Here is a 21758-nt window from a genome sequence, read left to right as displayed (position 1 = left end):
TCTCCAGTCGACCATACCCTTTATCATGAATGATTGAAATAACTTTTCTAACATTCTATTTTCAATTAATTACATGTAATAATATTTAGAATGTTGTTTTTATATGTAATGATTTCAAAATAGTACAATGTCTTTGATCTATTGTTTTAAATTTTATTTTAAATTCAACTATTTTCAAATGTCATCTTATCTTTGTATACTAATTTAACTAATATACTAACATCTTTATATACGAATTTAACTGATTTTCAGGTATTGAATTTAACTAATTTTCAGGTAGAAAATATATAATTTTGAAGTACATCATAATATAATTGATACTTATGAATTTAACTAATTTAATCATATTATATTTAATACTTATGAATTTAACTAATTTAAGTACAAAATTCTAAATTCAACTAATTTTTAAGTGCATATCTTTGAATATGAATTTAAATATTTTTTTTTATTTATTTCTTCATCTTTTGTTGATGAGCAAGACAAACACCACTTGTTGTCAAGTAGTGAAGGCATAATAATTAAGGAACTAGGACACACTTGCGTGGTGTAATGATAATACACAAAATCAACTTGTTCATCAGTTCCTCGTATTTATTAACTGATTAACTGATACAGTTAGGACGAAATTAGCATTACTCAAACCCAGAAAAGAAGTATGCATATTCTCTTGAATATAGATCAGCCGATAAATAATGTTGTATGATACAAATGATTAGTTCATTTGCTCCAATCTCTTGATTCAGACCCAAAATTCCTGAAAAAGCGATGAGAGTAACAATCATCAATCATGCACTTTTCACTGCAAGATTCTTTCTCTGTTGATGCTCTGCAACTTTATAATCTATGACTTCACGGAAGAGATTTGGGTCAAGCACACAGTTCTCACTTCCGTAAACAGCAGCCTGAACACCAGCCATCAGCTTTGCTATTTCTCTTCCTGAAAAGCCGTCTGTTTTTGCTGCTGCTTCCTTCAAAATATCATCTGTCAAGTCCTTAATTTCTATCTTCTGCTGTTCTTTTCTGAACAAATTAGAGAACAATCCTGGCTTCCTCGCCCCAGCTTGTGCAATGTACTTGTCCAAATAAAGTTTAAGAAGCTTAAATCTTTCATCCTCCCCAGGCAAAGGAAATTCTAGGACTTCATCAATACGATCAGCAACTGCTGAATCAAGATCGCCAGGACGGTTTGTTGCCAGAGCAAGGACTATGTCTTTTGATTGATCACCTGTGCGGAAAAGGAGGGCATTGAGTGCACTTCTTTGGGCTTCACTCATATAGGTTTTGTTCCGCCTGAAATAAGCCAAAACCAAGTTGAAATGATTGAAAGCTCCAATCTTCGACTATAATATATGTGCAGGGGCAAGTGAATACCACTAATCAAATATCCATATATAGCAAATAGACACAATATCAATCACAGACTTACTTATTTGATGTTAACAAAATATTTCTTGCAAAATTTACTATCTATATAGATCTGACTTCAAAAATCACATTTTCATCGGATCAAATGCAATAAAATAAAACTAATGTGAGCAACTATATAATTGTTGAAAAAACTAGGCTCTAACCAACTTACTCGCACAAAAATGCATCTGCTTCGTCAATAAAGAGTAGTAACCCTCTGTTGGACTTTTTTGCCCAATCAAACAACTGGTGTATCTTCGTAACAGCTTGAGAACCAAGTGGCGCAACATCTCCACCTGTCATTAATGCATAATCAAGCCCCTGAAAACAACCCAAATCAACATCAGATACTGTACAAAGTAGAAAAATCAAACACATTGAACCTTTTCTTGGTTTTAGCTGAACTGGCATCCTATATACAAGTTAATTCAAAAAAAGGGAATGGCATTGCAAAGACAGATAACTATAAAATCTCAAAGCACTATGAAAATTGAGCACCCGTAAAAACCACAAGTTAAGATCTGATACCGATTTGCGAGCTAACTCTCTTGCAGCCATTGTTTTTCCTGTTCCCGGGGGACCAAAAAAGAGCATATTTCGATATGGTGCCTGATGGGCTTTAGTATTGGCTGTTGCACTAGCCAACTGCTGAATTCTTTTCTGTAGAGAGGGATGTAGAATGACATCCCCAAAACCATTCCCATTATTGGTAGTAGAGGCATTATTGCCTCCACGTAAGAGGGTGCTAAAGCGACGTGAGGAGCCTGACCAAGGGAATTTCCCGATGGTAGACTCTCTAACCAGTGATGGTTGTCCTAATATTCTGTCCACGTAGCTCCAAATAACCTTTGCCCCTTCTCTGCAATTACAGAAAGAGTTCCATAATTTATTGCGACCAAACATATGGCTGGTACAGATAATTTAGTTAAAACCAAAATTCTGCTGATGTCTCTAATCCATACTCCCCTTTTATTGGATAGGGATGGGCCACAGAGACAACGTAACATCGAATATATGAACAAACTGAATGATACAAGTTCACCTATTATGCATAATTATAATACCTTGTTGTATAGATTCCTGCTGCAAGGGCTGTCACACCCCCAACAGCTACAACTAACTTGTTTTGATCAGTCAATATGGCTCGTAAACCCCCTAAATGCAAAAGAAAGATAAGTCGATTTTTGAACAACTTTATGATAAGATTAGACTCATACAAGGGAATGGAAAAGTAAATTAAATGATAAGTAAGGGGACTGATCAACTCATTAAATTATAGTGCGGTATAATAAGGTTTCCTGTTAAAAGATATGGAACAACAGGCAAAGTGCCTCAGACTACGAGAAAAGACATTCACATAATCAGCTAATTGATTAAAATACAGGCTCCTCGGAAGAAAAGGTGTAAGAAAGTACCTCCAATGTGATCAAAAGCTGTATTAATAGCAGCAACCCACTTATCTCTTTCCGCACTTGCCCGCTCCACTAGCATTCTCCTATTAACATCTTCCGCAAGCTTCGCTTCATGGGCTCTTCCTTCTGCTTCTGCCATGGCCCTCACCCTAATTGTTTCCCTCTCTATCTCGGCCTTTTCCCTCTCTGTTTGTAGTCTTTGTGCCTGAATTTGTTCCTCTGTTGCCCGCCTAGCTTGTTCCTGCCTGATAGATGATTCTTCTTGCATTTTTACAAGCTCTTGATTTCTTGTTCTATGATGTTCATTTTCCGCCTAGATGACAATTAGAAATTTAGTCAGTTGCCTCTCTGCAACATTCATGGATTCAAACAACAACAATAACATGCCTGCATCCTCTTTCTTGCCAATTCATCCTCATAGCGTGCCATCTGGGACTTTATCTGAGCCTGCTGCTGAGCTAAGTTTTTCTGCTCCTCATATATTACCTTTTGCCTCTCCTGTCAAAGAGCAAAACTAAAATCACATGGTACTGCAAAGTGGCTCTAATATGGGTTTTAGTACCTTAAGGATGCACTCGAAGTACATAAAATCTCAACTCATTAATCTACAACACGTATTTGAACAAAAGATAGATGCCCAAGAATAAAATGACTAAGTCAATTGAGATAAGTGCAAGGCAAGGAATAATAGCCACAAGTTAATGTAATGATAGTATGATAGCTGTTGTATGAAAAAAGTTTCATCTAGAACACTACGTCAAAATGATCAACATACTATATGCTGCCAATGTAGTTGGCTAATAACTTTTATTTGCATAATTCATTATGATCATTTTTCTATAAGTCCGTCCTGGCATTGTCACAATCTTAAAATAAATTGAACAAAAGTTTCCTTGTGACCTGGAAATCAAAAGTGCTTATGGGTCCTGTAGTGAACATAGCTACTAGGTTGGAACCAATCTAGATCACCATGTCTATAATGGACAAAAAAAATTGCAATTATATGGGAAATTAAGAAACCTTCCTTTAGGCCAAAAAGAACTTCACATTTGAGATAGAACTTGTACTAGATAGCCACTGAACAAAGCACATTATACTTGCATACATAAATCATTTCATGGCAGTTTGAAGCAAAATGATTAATCTTAGAACCCAATTCAGTCAACGGAAGACATCCAGATCAGTCCTTCAAATATTTAACGCATAAATCTGCCAACTTACATTACAGAAAAAGAACAGGATAAACGTAATAGTGTACCAACTTAAACTTACAGTTTCGGCCTGAGCTTGAAGTGCCTTATATTCAGCTTGTTTAGCAACTAATGCTTTCTGCTTCGTCTCTTCTTGCTTCTTCATCGACTCAAATACCTAAATACCACAACAAGACAACTATACTTCAATAACACAACACCACTATCGAATCACAACTTAACAATACTACGACAAAAACGACACTGTCATCACTATTACCCTGCAGACCAACAAATTGATGCTACATCATCAAAAATTAAAACTCATCAAATTATCTCCCAAAACCAATTAAAGGGGCTAACTTTACTCGAATATACAAATATGCACAAACACATATATAGTTAAATTGCTAACATTCACTAAAATACAATTAAAGTAGCTAACTTGACATACAAACAAGATTCATAAGACCTGTTTGGCACTATTAGAGCTACTAATCTCCTTCAAAGCCTTTACACCTCTCTCCAACGCCTCGGGATCGAACCCAGCCGACGTCGTCCGCGGATGATCATTTCGAACCCGCGGAGGAGCCGGCTTCTCCTCACTTTCCGTCGGCTTCTCCGGCGAAGAAACTCCCGGCGCCGGCGCCGGAGAAGAGTTGAAAGAAGGGAAATTCAAAGGGCCATCAGCATAAACATGGGGCACGCTGAGTGAAGAAGCTAGGGCAGAGAACAAGCCTGCTGTTGCCAAGCCTTTCACCATTTTTGCTAATTGCAAGAAAATGTAAAACCCTAATTTTAGGTTTAAAAAAATTGGGGGAAAATTGTAAAACCCTAATGAATGTGTTAGTTAGAAGGGGTTTGGAGGGTTTTAGTAATTGAGGTAAAGGCTTGGGAAAGAAGAAAGAAAGAAAGAAATTGTATTGGTGAGTGTTGGCTTAGCACACAAAGTTTCGAGGGTTTTGGTACTTTTTGTTTAGTAGGGTTTTGGGGGCAAAAAACTTTTTTTACTGAAATATTAATTTATTTATTTTCAAATAATGGTATGTATGTTGAATTATTGATTAAATATAAGATACTGATATATAAATTTAAATATGGGACAGAAATCTTGAGTAATATGAATAAAAACACACTCAAAACTCACCTAGTTTTTTTTTTTAAGGAAAAAAAAATTACCTAGTCGAAGTTTTAATTATTAATTTGAGTTCACGTATTTTCAAGTTGAGTTAAAAAAATCTCATTAAAAAAGGACTTGTGAGTACCAGGTTTACCACAAACTCCAGAATCTTAAATCACAGTAATTTTGAAAAGGTAGTTGGATAACAAATGTGTATATAAATTAAGTTATAACATAAATAGCATAAATGAAATAACAAATGCTTATAAAAGCAGAGGCTCTGTCCTGTTTGTAATGCTTTGATATAAACTATGCTATCAAACAGCAATGAGCAAAGTTTTAGCTCCAGAAAAACTACAGCACAGTGATGTAAAAAAGAACTGGCTTGTTGAGAAATAGTTCAGATGAATTCTAAGCACATTCTTTTCAAGGAAACTGGAAAGAGCCTCCAATCTCATTAGCTCCTTCTGGAGGATTGATTGCTACCCAGAGAAGTGAAATGGTGATAGCGATAAGCCCTGACCAGACGAATACGATGGTGGGTGTTCTTCCCCTTCGTCCCATTAGTCCTTTGGCGAAAGGATAGAGATGTGCCAACACCCAAAAACTGAAGAAAACCCCGCCTAGTAGACGACTCCATTGTGGTATAGTGCTGTATATAGTTCTGCTGATCCCAACAGCTATGGCGATCAAATTAGTCATCATAATTGTGATAGGAGGGATCATGAGAGCGGTCCATTTGACTAGATAGAGATCAGCAAAGTCATCGTCTTCTTCATCACCAGAGGATTTTGATGTCAATGTGAAAGATATTTCAATTCCAGCAACTACTTTGAGCAGCCCTTGAAGGACAGCAGCCAAATGGGCACTAGTTCCTCCGATCAACCAAAACTGCTCATTCCTCCACCACTCTTCAAGTTCAATGCCAGACCACTTCACCTCAAGCACAGCAAGCAAACAAAGAGTGATAGTAATGGCTAAGAGGTAGACTAGGAAAGTGACATTGAGGGTTTGAACTATAAACTGGCCGGAGAAAAGGGAAAGTGCAGGAAGAAAACAGTAGACAATAAGGAAGATGGAGGTGAATGGGTAGATTCCAACATTGAGGTATGCAATTCTTTGTAAAAACTTCATCTTGGGGCTGGCTAGGAGAGCATTGTTACGAGAGAAAAATATCTCAACTGAGCCAGTGGCCCAACGAAGAACCTGGTGTAGCCTATCTGTCAGATTAATTGGGGCAGTCCCACGGAAAGCATCCCTTTTGGTCACACAGTAAATTGATCTCCATCCCCTGTTGTGCATTCTATACCCTGTGACAACATCTTCTGTAACAGACCCATAGATCCATCCAACACGCTCTCCCCACTCAGTTTTATCCTCGTACCAGCAGGAAATGACACTGATTGCTTCTGCAACAGTGGATGCATCGAGAAGCTCACGAGGAATGGTAAGAGCACCAGGTGGCCGTCCATTCTTCACAGCAGGATGATCTGCAAGGGGACGCCCTTGAAATTCTGCTACTGGGATAGAATCAATGAGGAAAGTAGAATTCCCAAACTGCTTAGGAGCTAAGGAGAGATTCATGTCGTCATCATCCGAGTCACCCATCCTTAAAGCTCGGTTCTCTTCTGAATTATTAGAAGAACGCTTCTTACGGCCAAAACAGCAGCTGCAACAACCAGGGCTGTGTTCCTTTGCACGAGGTGGATCAAAGCCATATAGAGCAATTCTTCGGAAGAGACACCCAGTTCCCACATAGACAGGACCTTGTAGTCCATCAAGCGCCCGCATGTTGCCATCAAAGAAAACAGTATTATGATTGGCATAACGATCAGATGGATCAATGCCCTCAAATCTTTGGGGAAACTGCACATAACAAATTCGATCCCCACCTCTATCCATCATGAAACACATGCCTTCCTTCATGGCCTGGGAGTTGTAGATGTAGTGGTCACAATCAAGATTAAGAATGAAAGGGCCATTAGACATGATTGCAGAGGCTCGAACTAGGGCATTCATGGCCCCTGCTTTCTTGTTATGATCATAGCCAGGGCGTTTCTCACGAGAAACATAAACAAGCATGGGGAGACGGATATCAACTTCAGTCAGGTCAAATATCCCAACATCATCAGATGTACCTTGCAATGGCTCATCACTAGGAGGTTTCAACATCACCTGCATTGTAGTCTAGACATTAGGATTTCCTATTTACATACTATATTGCTTCAACCCTGTTGACTTCTGCTCACTTTAATAGTAATACAAAAATAATAATCTTGTACCTGTATTATACCAGCATGATCACCTCTACCATGTTCAGCAGAAGAGGTTAACCATGTCCCTGGCCAATGGGTTCCATCTGCCATCCATGTAGCTTTTGGAATCTTGATGCTCTCCACAACCTCATCATCCCTCTTCTGTCTCTGTTGCTTCATTGCCTTGATTTCTTCCCGAGCATGATAGGCATCAGACCTGCGGCGGATAGAATCTGGCAACCCATTAATGCGGACCTTAAATTCATCATACTCGCGTTTTACTCTTCTACGATCCTTGACAAAATCAGTGCGCAACTTATTTTTGTACGGATCCCTTTTTAAACTGAAGTAAGATTCAGGGTTTCTAGGCTCAATATTATGTTTGCGGCAAAAAGGTACCCACATGTTTGCGAAACTTGCAGCTTCTGCCATGGCCTCGAAAGTCAAAAGTGCACCCCCATCATCAGAAACATAGCATGCAAGTTTTTCGACTGGATAATCAGCAGCTAATATAGACAGTATGGTGTTTGCTGTGACAAGAGGTGGTTCTTTGTCAGGATCTGCAGTGGAGACAAAGATATCAATGCCTGGAAGATCTGATTTTCCGGTGGGATTATTTGGGCCAGATGTTTCAAACTTCTCTTCCAAGACTTTAAGGTCTGTAGAACGATTTATGGGGCAGAGCTTTGGCAACTGATCAAGAACCCATGAGAAAGCAAACCATAATTCACATACTATAGACATTCCCCAAAGCCAAATTGCATCATTGTTTGGGTGGGCAATCCTCCATTGCAAGAATAATCCAAGAACAACCATACGAATCAAAACCAAAAGGCTGCGGACAATAAGTGACAGGCATTATGATATCAGTCTAAATGCTTACTCTACTTGTAGATAAATTTGAGAAGTGAAGTCAATACAAAGAAACAGTCAACATTATTTTCAACATTAATTTATAAATTGAGTATTATTTGTGTCAAGTATAAAAGTTACATGCCATCCAGGAGCATGTGAAGTGTATATAAGATGAATTTAAAAGTTCTACAATCTGGAGAAAACAAACTGCAGTAAAAAGTAGTTATCCAGAGTCACATAACAAGAAGGCAGCTTTTTGACAGATCAAACAGTGGGGTTTGTCCTCAAAACTAATCAGCAAACCAAGTGGACATATATCATAAATGACCACAAGTTTCCTAATGGATAATAATAAAAAACGAATGCAACATATTTGCAAAGTGAAGTGCAAATAATAGCTATTTGTTTTTTTCAGTCATACAATCATAAACTATATGCACTCATGCACATTAGCTATTATAGAAACTACAATACATATTGACATGGTAAAGCAGTATATATTATCCATCCATCAATTCAATAACCATCTGCAATATTTCATGAATTGTTTACTATAAGTAGATCTGGTGGGCACCACCTGATCATATAATGTAAAACAAGTTCTACAATCTTGTGGAATATATAGAAAGAAAATGGAGAATGTACCGATATGGACTGATAATAGCAGCTGGAATTTTTAATTTGCGAGTCAGTGGCCTCCAGGGCTTACTAACCAAGTCTGACGGTTCAGCTACCTCTTCACCGTTTCCATTAACAAACCCTCCCCCTTCCTTTGGCCATATAGCATTCCCATACCCATAGGTTCCACTTGTTTCAAATAGCCACCTATTGTGATCAAAATCTCCTGTCTGGCTCCTTACTAGCTGTGACTTTGTCGATTTCATCAATGACAATCTCCTTTCCATTTTTGACATTGTCCGGGGAGGTGGGAGGGGAAGTGGCCTTCCATTGTCCACAACCTCATTCAAATCAGTCACCTTATACTGTTCCTTGCACCCGGGACAGATGCTATCACCACTTTTTACAGCATCCAGATAACAGTCCCTACATATCTTAAAATCACATTCACACGGAAGAATATCCACCCCTCGCTCATCACTCATTACCTTAGCATCACACCCCGGAACAGCACATGAAGATCCTTTTGAACCAGCCATCTGAGGATGGTTTGATTCTGATTCAATCACCTTGTCCATTAGATGAGCCCTTGTCACACTATTGAATCCACCAGTAAATAGTGAACTTGAGACGTACTGCTCTTCAACCTTTTGTTGAATAGAATCCATCGGCTGATTGTCTGGGGTTGGTGGTATATGTACAGTGTAGTTTGTGAATCTATCGCTCCCAAGTTCACTATCAAGATCATCCCGTGAATAGCTAACATAGCGTCCCGATGAAGTTCTCCTTCCAAATGTCACAGTGGGGGCCATCGAAGGATTCTGCTGTGAATTGGACTCATCTGCACCTGATGACATAGATAACCGGCTCGCCTTGAACGATTTCGATGCCATGAGGACTTAGCTGTAAGTTAATTACCAGATCCTGAATAAATCATCAAGCATTAAAGTCAAAATCTTGAACTTAAACACCTTGGTCTAAAATTGAACAACAGTGTATTCATCATAAAAAGTAAAAAAGCCAACATAAAGCAAGACATATCCATACACTCATATCACACAATCAGATTCAAGAAAACCTCTTTCACAAAAGAAATTCAAACTTCACACAAACAAGTGGAGGAATCACAAGTGAATCAAATCAAGATCCAAGTAGAAAAAGATAGAACCAAGCAAAGATTCAAATCCAAAAAAAAAAAAAAAAACTTTACATTACATCACCAAACTACCAAAAGTGAATTCTCAAAGATATATACAGAAGCTGAAACGATGTATATACAATATACACACTACTAAACTATATAGCAAGCTAAAAAAAGGAAGGACATCAAGAAAAAACAAGAAATTACAAAATCCCTAAAAAATAGGGCTTGTGTAATACAAAAAAGATTTTAACATATACCCACAAAACCCACATCAGATCTCACAATCTGGGTGTCTGAAGCAGCAAGAAAAGCGTGTGCGTTGCAGAAAATGTTTAATGTGTGAGAGATTAATTAAGATTTGCATACCTCTTAGTGCAGCTGTTACTTACAATCACCTTCTCTTGCTTGGTGCTTGTATATATTAATATTGTATCGCTGAGTTCCACTGGAACCAAGATTTGAATTTGAACGTGAAATGTGAGCGAGTTTCAGACAAGAAAAGATAAGGAATTTGAATTGGGGTTTGAGTTTAGTTGTGCTTTTGTGCTGCTACTGTTTGCAGTAGTGTGTTTCAAATTATTAAGGTTTTTGAATGTAATGTATGTATTGTACTTGTGATGAGTTGTAACTCAACTGGCATTTTTGCAATTTTAGATTTGGGTCACTGTCGAATGACTATCCTCTCCTTTTCTATATTTTCTTTTTGTTGTTTTAGTCAAATTTGGAAATAGTTTTCAAGTCGAAAATTCTTTGACTTAATTTTTGTTTAACGCGGTATCACAGTTGTAATACGCATACTTATATTTTCATTACATGCGCATCGTGTTTTTCTGGATGGGCAGATTCTGTTTTAAACGTGACTTGTTAATTGTTATTCTCTTCTTGCATGTATCGGTGCCACATTACCTGCCCAAATACTATATATTAAGCAATTTTCTTTTCTTCTGTTTTATTTAGAATTTCTATTAATTAATGAGTTTAGAGATGGAAAATGTTATCACTAAAAATTATTAATTATTTAAATTAGTAAGTGTTCAAGATAAAGAAAACACATTGTTGGTGTTATATAAAGAAGTAATAGCTTGTAAAGGTTAGAGAATTGCTAATTCATTTTAAGAATCTCGTAGCAAATTATAAAGATACCGATGTGAATACTAAACAGAATGGTAGAAAATACATTAGATTATAGACTCACTCATGTGGGCATGCTACTGCCGATGAATTATGATGATGAAATTCTGGTTCTTTGGACTACGACTTTTTTTATATCATGATACCTGCCAACCCGGAATCAACCCAAAATCAGGAATAATATATCTATTTCTATCAAAGAGGATTGAGGCGTGGACGTAGTGTTAAAACTGTCCCCATCAATGTGAATTTTATCATTTAAATCTACAAGGAATGCTTTTGAAATGCCCATAAACAGATTTTTATTGTATATTCTTTAAGATTATTAATATTGCAAACTCCATACGCAATCTTACATATACAACTGTACTCTACAATCTTGATTGAATGAATCTGTGAGTTCGAGCACATACAAGGGGAAAAAGGTTATTTTTTTTAACAAGGAGAAAAAGTTGATCTACTCTAACTTAAATTTAATAATTCAATGTTTCAACTTTATAGACTAGGGTTCACACTTTTAACCTCTGCATATTTTTTCCTATTAACCATCATTATCTTTATATCCAAAGTAAACGGCCTGTCCAAGGCAATTCTGTTCTAAATACCAGTAGGCATACATCAGTTCATGGGTTTAATTAGAAATTGTTATGACAGTTACAAATATTTCACATCCATGGGACAACAATAATTAAAGAGACACTTAGCAGGTAAATTACCTGCAACAATTGTTTTCCTTTTCCATAGTAGATTAACAACCATCAACCTACTCACCTCTTACAACTATATATTGGCAGAGAGAATAATAAAAGAAAGGACTCTACAAAACAAAAAAAATTTAAAAAAAATAAAATCAAGACAGGGGTCTAGAGTTCGTAAAGTTGGCAGGTTTGCAGTCACAACTACACAAGCTTCTGGATTCTTTCACAACACGCTGAGACCTTCGGGTGTGGAGCTTGATATTTACCAGCTTACCTGACAACTATTCCAGCAAAAGAGGAGGGGGTGGGGGATCAAAATCACCATTAGGGACAATCTTAGCATAACTAAAATGGAATAGTATATCGAAATACTAAAAGCATGCATATAGATGCACATATGTACATGTACTGTTAATTAGTATTAAATGACAGGCACAGAACTGCTACCCATGGTTATAAATAAATAAAAATTTCATATTACAGGACTAAGGACAGTAATACTAGGATTTGATAACATACAAACGCTTGATTAGTTGATTTTCAAAGTAAAAGAGTCTAGCTAATTCAAACTTCCAAGGCAATCATCACCGAGTTATATTATAATTGCTTGGCATAGAAGCCAATGAAGTAAAATGCGCTCATAAGTCCTATAACATATGATAACTTTTTGAGTAGGTACATTAGGGTAACTCTGCACCTTTAGCAATCTTTAATATGGTGATTAATGAAAATTATAAATTTGATTTAGATATCTATGCATGACAGTGTACAACGAGCTCCAAAACATTTTATGAAGGAAAAAGATTATATTCATAGATGATAGAGAAGTTAGAGAAAAGATCAAACCATTCTCCAGGCCAAGTCCTCTGGACCCAATGGTTGAGCTGGATGAGAATATAAGAAATGCCTCGCGTACTGAAATAGAGAACATTATAAATCGATCACCAGTGATTTTAATATTGAAAAATTTATCAATACAATCAATGAATTTTTGGAAAATGATCAGGAAATAAAAGTTGCTTGAAGTTCAGGCATCAGAATAAAGATATTGTCAAGTAGAGAAGGAAACAAAAATCCGAAGCACAAAAATCAGTTACCTGTAATTTTTAAAAAATGAAATAGAAAAATTAACAAGAGATGGAGATCAAGGATGCTTTTGTCAACCAAATTATATCTGAAAAACAATGCATCCTGGCTGAAAATATATATTCACTATGACTACTGACGGTACAAACCTTTGCCAAGTTCATTTGCATTTTTTTGAGTTGAGCAACACCAAAACTTCTGAGATATGTTAAAAGCCAACCTGGCTGCACGGCATCGCTCGAAGAAATGAACAAAGCTATCTGCATTTGGTTATCACTTATCAGAGTGGATGTCTCAATAAAAACTGAGCTTAGCAGCCAAAAGAGGGAAAGTGCATAGTTCTATACCTTCGAATAATCAAGTATTCCTTCAAAAGGAAGTTCTAATTCATCACTTATGATAACAGGAATGCAACCACTCACTATAGCATCAAATAACCGAGCAGATGATGGAGTGTCACCAGCTGGACTTAAGCAGAACACAGACCTGATCACCGACAAAGCAACTAAGCAATATTACTAAGAGCATATAGAAAGGAAGGTGGTCACTTTTCTACATGTGCATTTGACATTTTACAAATACATTCTAACACCATGTGCACTGAAGTAATCAGGATCACTTGCAAAAATCGACATATCTCCTTGTAAAAAAAGGACTCCCCGGTGGATAGTGCATTCTGAGGTAGCATTCGCCATTTTTTTTAAGATAAGTTGACACTTACGTGCGCATACCATGCTGGGCTGCTGCCTTCCCAACCTCTCCTGCAGTCCCTTCCTCTATCACAACATCCTCAGCATGATTAAGTTCTGCTACAAGCTTAGCACGTATCTTTCCTCCCTGTAAGGGTACATATCAGGCACTCCTTCCAAAAACTCAGTAGACCCATAAACTAAGTTTCAGAAACTGAAGTAAATGCATGATCATTCAAAGAAAGAAAGCCCAAATTTTTGCACTATTACAAATCAACAAGGTCTAAAAGGTTAAACCACTCATATAAAGTCGATTTGCAATTACTTTTACAACTTTTTTGATAATTTTCTAGCCTTAATTTATTTTCAATTTCGCAATGTTAGTACAATTTAACTTATAACAGCTCCCACAAAATAAACATTGTCATTTATGTTAGTGACGCTACAGAAGAACTGTTCATGAAGGCCGGATGAATCATACAGTCTCATAACCATGTCTTGCACAAACTAATAGCAGGCTCAGAAGATGTCCACTCTTGTAGCATGTAACTCAAGTCCTTGCACCTAATACAAGAATATTTTGACTAATATACGAAGAATAGAAGAAACCTCAGAGACATTTGTAATATAGCTCAATATGTAGCCATCCTCCAAATTTAGATATCTAAACACATTGTCTAATTAAAAAACATAAACTAACCAAATTGTTATAAAGACGAATCACTTCATATACTAGCATAACATCTTACAGCATTCCTTTTAAGCCTCCCACGAAAGAATAGGAGTGTTCTTCTCTTCAATTCACTTTCTGATAAACATTTGGCATCACATAGATCGAGATTTGCAACGTAAGGAAGTATGAGGTCCTTTTCAAGCGAAACTTGTCCAGGCTTGTACCTGACACATTAAGTGGAATTATCAATGTGCTCGAAACATACCATTATAACGAGCAGGTGTTTACAGTTGATCTGGATACTAACCAGTTCCCAGTGGAGTCCATATCCGGTAGCAACCAAATAGCATTTTTCATATATTTCCGAACAGACTTGAAAGACCAAGGATGGTGAACTGGAAGTATGTGATCTCTTCCTCCGGAACGATTCCAAGCCGGCTGATCTGTTACCCACTTCAAAGCTTCCTACATTGTACATTTCCAGATTAAATAAGATAAAGCAGTGATAATAAATTTAATGAGAACTTGTCAAACTAAAATGATGATACTTTTTGCATACAGAAAGCAAATTCCAAAAAATGTTGCAATCTACTACTATACATGTACGGCTGTAACAACGTAAGCACCATTGCACCAACTACGGAAAGCAAAGTCAACTTGATTATAGTGCAGTAATCTTCATCAACACAGACATCATGGGTAAGGCAATTATGCTTTCAGAATTTTTAGAGAATATGGAAATTTACTTGTCAAACTGATACTTGCATGTACAGACTTTCCCAAATTTGCTTGTTCTCTCTTCACTACGTACTCAGTTAAACATAATAGCATCTACTAATGCAACTAGCACGACCCTCAAACCTTCCCGTTCAGCTCCACTAAGGAGCTAAAAAGTATAGATTACTAAACAGTTGATAATGCAAGTGTCATCGGAATGATAGGTTCCACAAACTAAACGATTTCATTAAGCACTGTTTCCAATAATCAATACCATCTAACAAGGATTAAAGGTGTTAGCCAAGATTACCTATGGTCTACCCATCCTCTTTTAGGCACACAAGTTAAATTTAGGCCACTTCAAAGCATAAGAAATGGTGCAAGTAATAATGTATTACCTAAATGCTAATCCTACATTCATGATTCGTCATTAATCTTCGTTGACAAATGTATTATAACCTACATATCATAAGTTGCGTAAGTAATAAATGTAAAATTTCCTTTGTTTTTTTAGAAAAATAAAGTACAATAGGTGCTGCCAAAGCACATGAACTTAGAGCCGGATTTACTTGTCACGCAGTATATAACCTATGAGAAAACTCATAAACTATACAAAGTTGAACCCAGCTTCTCATCATGGGTTAACCATTTAGTGATACAAAATTGTAGGTCAGAATGCTACAAACTTCTTCCTCCTAAAAGGCAGCAGTTCGAAGTCAAAAATCAAAGTCAAATCAAGATAACAAGGTATAGAAAAACTTTAAAATACAAAAGAGCTAAGCCTTTGAAAAGGCACTCACACCCTATAAAGCGCCTTGCATTGCTGTTTCTCCAACAAGAAGAAACTTATTGTTGTGAAGAAAGGAATGTAAAACAGATCAGCATCCTCCTGCCGGTAAACTCTAACAACATTCTTCAAAAGCCTTTGTGATTCAGGCGCAATCAAATCTGCCCACAGCCAATAGTCAATCGAGTGCTGCATCAGAATAACAAGGTCATGTTATCCAATCAGAGACCAAAACAAGAGGAACCTGACTTATAATCTACCTATATAGCATACACACACTGTAGATCAATCAAACACAATGTAGATCAATTAAGCGCGTCAACTGAAAACTAATACAAATACACACAATGTGGACTAATTAAGGTACTAGATAACATAAGAACGCGTAAAAAATCATGCATTAGTTTAAAAAACCTGTTCGATAAGTCGATGAACGGGGCTACCATTGGATGTAAGATTAACAGTCTCCTGATACGTATTCCAGAACAATCTCAGCATATCATAAGTAAACTTATCCGGCATTTCGTAAACATAAACTCTAACAACTGAAACACCAGGATAAGCCGAATCTTCGTAGAGCTTTTCAGTCTCTCTTCTCCACATCAAGTCATCTAGTTTCTTCACATCAGCCTGACTCGCCGTATTCGCAACTGAATCGTCTCGATATTGGCGAGATTCGGAGGGAGAGGAGAGGAATTTCTGGAGGGAGGTGAGGAAGGAGTAATCGACGGTAGGGTTGAGCATTGGGACTTGTGATTTAGTTGAGGGGAGATTTGGGCGAGATGGAGAGAGAGATATGTAGATGAGGAGAGAGATGATGAAGAGGAGGGTGATGATGATTGGGGATCTGAATCTAGGGTTTCCGTACGATCTCCCACCCGCCATTTTTGATGAAGAAGCGACGGAGTTAGTTTCAGCTGGAGTGTTGAAACTTGAAAGTAGACAGCTCTCTCTCTTTTTTTGACGCTTTTCTTTTAGTTATTTGATGAAAAACAATTAATTTACATGGTTACCCTTTTTTTTTTTTAAAGCCGGACCTATATATGAAGAAGATCTTTTACATCTTTAAAAAAAAAGATCTTTGATAATATTTTGGATAATTTTAGACGGTAGGACACATCTGTGAAAAAAATGAAAATTTGTATTCTTCTTTTAATATTTTTATATACGATACAAATTTGCATAAGTGTTTTGTTATCAGAAAATGGTAATTAATATTTTTATATGTGATACAAATTTGCTTAATTTTTTTTTAAACAGAAAAAATTGGTTATCTGCGTCATTCCTAAAACATAATTTTAGTTCTTTGAACAATTTTCAAATAACGATATAGGTAGCATTTTTAATTTTTTAAGGCAAAGTTGTTCATGCTAGTTGAGTGACTCTAAGCTAGTGAAGCTGAAACATGAATTAAGTAAATTGCTGGGGAAAATGTAAATTGCGGGGGAAAATAGGTCTAGACAAAGGTAGCAGTAAAATGGCACCGGGCCAAAAAAAAAAAAGAGTCTGTGGTTGAGTTCAAGGATGTAATCATCAAACAATAACAATGACAGATAATCTACATGGCCTAAAGCAGACCATAACAAATGGTTTCTTCAAGGTCTATAATTCGGTGTAAAGAAACTTAAAAGTTTATGAGATCATCTTTAGTCGATTCCTTTTTTGTAGCATGCCCTGTTTCTGATGTCCCATCAGTTTTCTTGCCAAAGATCATCTCATCTAGATCGTCCATCTCGTCATCATGGTTAACTTGAGCTACACCTGAAGAACCCGGTGCCTTCCTAACAAGTGCATCTTCCTTACCTTCACGGGGCGTTTCATCAGGCTCAGCAGCAACAGGTATCATCGCATGCGGTGGTACTGTTGGGACAACTGTATTTGCCTTCATGTCTTCAAACTTAGATAGGACTTTCTGGATTTCATCATTTATGCTCAAGGCTTCAAAGAGCAAGGCTTCATCATCCCCAGCAGACTCAATGATTCTCTGGACAGTATGTTGGGACTGATGGCACTGTTGCACAAGTGTGGTCGTCAAGTCGTCCTGCCAATACAATTCTACCTATTAGTGCCTTCCAAGTTCCAAAAAAACAATCTCCATAATCCTTTTTCATTCTTTCTTAGTTGTGCCATAGTTCTCCAGCAAAATATAGTACCACTGAGATACATTATTAATGAGAAAGTGTGGTCCTCGTCATTCATATGCAAAATATGGAAATTTAGCTAAAATGTTAGCATCCGGGTGAGGATTTATTTATTTCTTGATTCAAAATGTGATTATCACAAACGGAACAGTGCGTTAGTAGTTAGTGTTACCACATCTTATCCCTCCGGTAGACAGAGGTCAACAGGCGTTCAAACTCTGTGTCAAAAGTTGTCCAGGTGTGACTAGCGAGTCTATAAATATTAAAATTTGGTCGAGCTACCAGAAAAGTGATAATTTAATAACATCATTAGTTTATTTCAGAAGAAATTAAATTTCATACGGTTGCAACTTGCAACGGGTTTATAACAACAGCTTGGCTGAATGTCAGGTGTCAGGCTATGAATCCCTGATGTTTGCAAGACTTGATCTGACCTATAATGCTTCAGCTTAGTCAGAAATAGCCAGGTGTCAGGCTATGAATCCCTAATGTTTGCAATGTACGATTGGGAAAACTGCAACATGTGGGTATAGTTTAGATCAATACTTTAATTTGTGAAACTAAGAAGCAGTGGATAAGAGACACGTATCCAGTCCCACAATAATATTTCTCGTCAAGAGTCCAGGCATACATTGGGGGAGGTTTTTCTTTATTTCATACTACTTCAGCCTTATTTATTGTGAAAATAATCAGTAGTGTAAATAAAGATAGTTGCTGCCAGTGACTAATCAAAAGGAAACATGGTGTCGAACTTGATTTGTTGAGAATTTTTACACGTGTGTGCATTTCTAAAGAGGGGATGACAAGTAACCGAAGATATCAAAATTATGCAAAAACTGGCAAAATGCCATAATGATTACGTGCATAAATGTCAAGTGTCAAGGCAACCCAAGACCCAGGTAGACAGCTGCAATAAGGCCTCCAGGTCACCTAATCTTACATTATCAGTTAACTTTGATATTCTAACAGTAATAGTACACTACTTATTTTTGTTTTATTAGATTTTGATATTTTTCAAATCAGGTAAACAATTTATTATTTTGAAAACTGAAATGAAAAATGGCATTTGCAGGTCGTGGTCATCTTTGTTATTATGTAATTTATTATTTAACCAAAAAAAATTATTATGAATATATATGTCAAAGCAACCTTACCCTTAACCGGCTGTTAATTTAGGTTTAGTCAGTTAGGGATTTCAGTTCAATTTCTCTTGACTGCCAATCTTGACCAACCTAGACCGCACTCATCTACTAGATTCAATTTCCATCACATCAAGCTTTGTATAAGTATTACTACCTATTGTTCCAGTAGATTGGGATACGTACTAGTCGCGTATGAGGACAACCAGCATAAGTACACTCCTCAGAGCAGACAAGGTTACGGAAAGTACTTGAACACTAACTTGTAGTCAACAAATATCTTAAATAATAATTTCCTATAAGAGAAATTATTGCAAAGTCAACAAATGAGTGAAAGGTCGTTAAGGTAGACAGAGATGTTATCACAATTTTGCCCAATATAGTGAAAAAATCCATTTCGCAAAAATAAAACCTGTGAAATATCGTCATAGAATACTATATTTAGCAGACAAGATTTGCAATTATATTCACATAAAAGACACACCAGATATTATGACACTTGAGAAACCACTATCAAACACAATTATAATATCTGAAGGACAAATCAAACAAAAATACCTGTAGAGCATCTTGCTGCGGTGAAGAGGACAAAACAGTGGTAAGAAGTTCAATACTGTTTCTTGCAACATCAAAGGCTTCCTTTGTTTGTTCAGCAGAAAAGCTTATCACGGGAACCTCCCGATGCAATTGTTGTGCCAAGCTAGGATTTGGTTCCGGCACAGTGGTTGAACGAGGAGGAGTGAATATAGGAGCCAAGCTCTCACTGTCACGTCCAGGAAAACGTACACCTCTAGATCTCAGGCTCTATATTAAATTATAGCAAACAAAACGTTATAATTGCAGTGGTAATGTGTTGATAAAATAGAACAAAAGTAGGAGTGCTCACAAAACCTTAAACCATACTTAAGACAATTCGATGTAGTATACCTTGTAAGTCTCTTCATAAACAGGCAGATAACGAAGCTCATCCGAAGACTCTCCCCACGCTTCAATCATCATCAGAGCCTTGTTTCGGTTATTAATAACAGTCTGAGGGTCATCAATCATCTTCACCATCTCATCAAGCACCCTCTCCGCCGCAATTTCCGAAAACGCCTTCTCGCAATTCTTAGCAATAGTCTCAAGCAAAACCAAAGACAAGTACTGAACCCTAGGGATCTTCAACACAATCCGTTTCTTAACCGCCCTAATCAGTTCAATACTATTAATCCTATCATGATTTATCATATCACAAAGCTCGAGATTCGTCGACCAGTCAGGTTCATCCAACGTATCCGCAGTCGCCTCCTCCACAATCTTGTCAACCTGACTCGGTCCTTGGAAAAACTCCTTCATCTTAAAACTAACCGAACTCACTCCTGCACTAATCTTCTGACCAACCTCTGACCCCCCGATTTTCAATCGCTCACCGAGAGCATTGACTTTTTCCATTATATTATCACTCATTCTCGAAACTCGCTTCTCCAATTACACCTCTACAAAACCTAAACAGGCCTAATTAGCTTACTGGCAAACACAAAAATGTAAACAAATGAAAATCACACAGAAACACAAAACCCTAACTAACTTACGGATATCAAAACTAACAGATCAAATACGAATCATATAAATACACACTACACACAGTTCGTATTTTTTTTATAAAACAGTACCAAAAATTTGAATCATAAATTTATTTACGAGAAGTCGGTGGCTCAAGAGATATAATAAACTGACAGATGTTCAGATCAAAGCGAGATTAAATTAAAATTTTGAGAAATAGAGGAATGAGTACCTGAAAATTGCAAGGAATTATAGAAGCGAAACGCGTTGATTTGAAGAAAGAAGACTAATGTGTAAGTTGGGAGACTTTGGAAGTTTCTTTGCTTCAAAATGCAGTCTGGTTTACGTTATTGCATTAAATTAATTCATGGACCGGACCAGGTCTCTCTGTTTGACTCCAGGTGGTCGGAATATTAATTTTTTTGTTTATTTGATATTTGGCCTTATCTATGAATTTTTATACATTATAATATTGGATGTTTCGAAAAAATAAATAAATTATAATATTGGATTTTTTGCTAAGTTGCGTGTGTGTAGCCTGTTTATGCATCTTTTAATGCTTTTGTGTGTTTTATTGGGTACTTGGTTATTTATTTATACTTATTAAAAAACTTTATTCATATTTATTTTTTTAAATCATCACATATTTTATTCTTTTTTTACTATTTTGATAAAAATAAACTATTAACATAATTTCAACTGAATGTTACATGATATGATAATTTTTTTTTTGAAATTTCAACAAAACGTTACATGAAATAGCATTTATAAGTAATATCAAAAACACTACTCCCTCTGTCACGCCTAGAAGTTTATGTACTGTTTGCACACATTTCGTGGCTCTCGTAAAATATAATTTTATAATGTATTTTTAATTTTTTCTTTTTTTAAATAAAAGTTTAAATTTCAAACTTTTTTCAATTTCTTAAAAAAAATAATATAATGTAAGTATACTTTATAAGAACCTTAAAATGCGTGTTAAAAATAACACAAGAACTGATGGGACGGAGGAAATATATAATATAGCGTTAATACATGATACGAGGAGTATTTTTTTCACATCATCATATTTAGTTTATTACTCCCTCCGTTTCAATTTACATATCCACTTTTGAAAAAAATATTTGTTTCAAATTAGTTGTCCACTTCAA

At 36.5% G+C, this 21758-nt stretch overlaps 4 protein-coding genes across 9 annotated transcripts; all 4 read right to left on the bottom strand.

Annotated features, from left to right (window-relative positions):
• Positions 1-641: 641 nt before the first annotated feature.
• LOC108193048 (uncharacterized) lies at positions 642-5007 on the bottom strand. Its single transcript, XM_017359613.2, has 8 exons — positions 4485-5007; positions 4095-4190; positions 3210-3320; positions 2826-3135; positions 2475-2565; positions 1939-2269; positions 1583-1731; positions 642-1293 (listed from the first exon to the last, which is right to left on the bottom strand). Exons 1-8 carry the CDS (start codon positions 4773-4775, stop codon positions 789-791), a joined length of 1884 nt encoding a protein of 627 aa, XP_017215102.1. The 5' UTR covers positions 4776-5007; the 3' UTR covers positions 642-788.
• Positions 5008-5376: 369 nt separating this feature from the next.
• LOC108227466 (cellulose synthase-like protein D3) lies at positions 5377-10623 on the bottom strand. 3 transcript variants are annotated; one of them, XM_017402613.2, is made up of 4 exons: positions 10371-10623; positions 8888-9784; positions 7415-8222; positions 5377-7307 (listed from the first exon to the last, which is right to left on the bottom strand). In XM_017402613.2, exons 2-4 carry the CDS (start codon positions 9751-9753, stop codon positions 5559-5561), a joined length of 3423 nt encoding a protein of 1140 aa, XP_017258102.1. In that variant the 5' UTR covers positions 9754-9784; positions 10371-10623; the 3' UTR covers positions 5377-5558. The 3 variants fall into 3 exon arrangements, with proteins under 3 accessions (XP_017258102.1, XP_017258103.1, XP_063936601.1); XM_017402614.2 differs by having other exon boundaries at positions 10394-10615; XM_064080531.1 differs by having other exon boundaries at positions 10400-10615.
• Positions 10624-11725: 1102 nt separating this feature from the next.
• On the bottom strand, positions 11726-16772 carry LOC108192772 (probable arabinosyltransferase ARAD1). 2 transcript variants are annotated; one of them, XM_064079105.1, is made up of 9 exons: positions 16200-16772; positions 15801-15974; positions 14589-14746; positions 14358-14505; positions 13641-13747; positions 13267-13405; positions 13069-13179; positions 12680-12748; positions 11726-12114 (listed from the first exon to the last, which is right to left on the bottom strand). In XM_064079105.1, exons 1-9 carry the CDS (start codon positions 16668-16670, stop codon positions 11986-11988), a joined length of 1506 nt encoding a protein of 501 aa, XP_063935175.1. In that variant the 5' UTR covers positions 16671-16772; the 3' UTR covers positions 11726-11985. The 2 variants fall into 2 exon arrangements, with proteins under 2 accessions (XP_063935175.1, XP_017214743.1); XM_017359254.2 differs by having other exon boundaries at positions 13641-13756; positions 16200-16768.
• A 406-nt stretch (positions 16773-17178) lies between these two features.
• On the bottom strand, positions 17179-20991 carry LOC108227888 (TOM1-like protein 1). Of its 3 annotated transcripts, none has more exons than XM_017403267.2 (4): positions 20840-20991; positions 19993-20540; positions 19624-19869; positions 17179-17826 (listed from the first exon to the last, which is right to left on the bottom strand). In XM_017403267.2, the coding sequence occupies exons 2-4, from the start codon at positions 20509-20511 to the stop codon at positions 17410-17412; spliced, it is 1182 nt and encodes a 393-aa protein (XP_017258756.1). In that variant the 5' UTR covers positions 20512-20540; positions 20840-20991; the 3' UTR covers positions 17179-17409. The 3 variants fall into 3 exon arrangements, with proteins under 3 accessions (XP_017258756.1, XP_017258755.1, XP_017258754.1); XM_017403266.2 differs by having other exon boundaries at positions 19993-20549; positions 20840-20989; XM_017403265.2 differs by having other exon boundaries at positions 19993-20571; positions 20840-20983.
• Between the last annotated feature and the right edge of the window lie 767 nt (positions 20992-21758).

This window comes from Daucus carota, chromosome 6, assembly GCF_001625215.2.
Source record: "Daucus carota subsp. sativus chromosome 6, DH1 v3.0, whole genome shotgun sequence".
Taxonomy (NCBI): Eukaryota; Viridiplantae; Streptophyta; class Magnoliopsida; order Apiales; family Apiaceae; genus Daucus; species Daucus carota.
Note: the sequence above shows the minus strand (reverse complement) of the source record. Positions and strands in the feature narration are given on the sequence as shown.

Bases quoted from the DNA above. Each gene is read 5' to 3' on its own strand.
- LOC108193048 (XM_017359613.2), bottom strand. From the start codon at position 4,775: ATGGTGAAAGGCTTGGCAACAGCAGGCTTGTTCTCTGCCCTAGCTTCT. The intron at 3,136-3,209 runs GCATGTTATTGT...ATTGTCATCTAG, and splicing joins TGGCAAGAAAGAGGATGCAG to GCGGAAAATGAACATCATAG. The intron at 1,732-1,938 runs GTATCAGATCTT...GGTTGTTTTCAG, and splicing joins GAGAGTTAGCTCGCAAATCG to GGGCTTGATTATGCATTAAT.
- LOC108227466 (XM_017402613.2), bottom strand. From the start codon at position 9,753: ATGGCATCGAAATCGTTCAAGGCGAGCCGGTTATCTATGTCATCAGGT. The intron at 8,223-8,887 runs GTACATTCTCCA...TATTGTCCGCAG, and splicing joins GCTATTATCAGTCCATATCG to CCTTTTGGTTTTGATTCGTA. The intron at 7,308-7,414 runs GTACAAGATTAT...ACTACAATGCAG, and splicing joins ATCATGCTGGTATAATACAG to GTGATGTTGAAACCTCCTAG.
- LOC108192772 (XM_017359254.2), bottom strand. From the start codon at position 16,670: ATGGCGGGTGGGAGATCGTACGGAAACCCTAGATTCAGATCCCCAATC. The intron at 15,975-16,199 runs GTTTTTTAAACT...ATTCTGATGCAG, and splicing joins TTCATCGACTTATCGAACAG to CACTCGATTGACTATTGGCT. The intron at 14,506-14,588 runs GTTAGTATCCAG...TTAATGTGTCAG, and splicing joins ATGGACTCCACTGGGAACTG to GTACAAGCCTGGACAAGTTT.
- LOC108227888 (XM_017403267.2), bottom strand. From the start codon at position 20,511: ATGAGTGATAATATAATGGAAAAAGTCAATGCTCTCGGTGAGCGATTG. The intron at 19,870-19,992 runs GTATACTACATC...AATTTAATATAG, and splicing joins TTTATGAAGAGACTTACAAG to AGCCTGAGATCTAGAGGTGT. The intron at 17,827-19,623 runs GTATTTTTGTTT...TTGTATTGGCAG, and splicing joins CGCAGCAAGATGCTCTACAG to GACGACTTGACGACCACACT.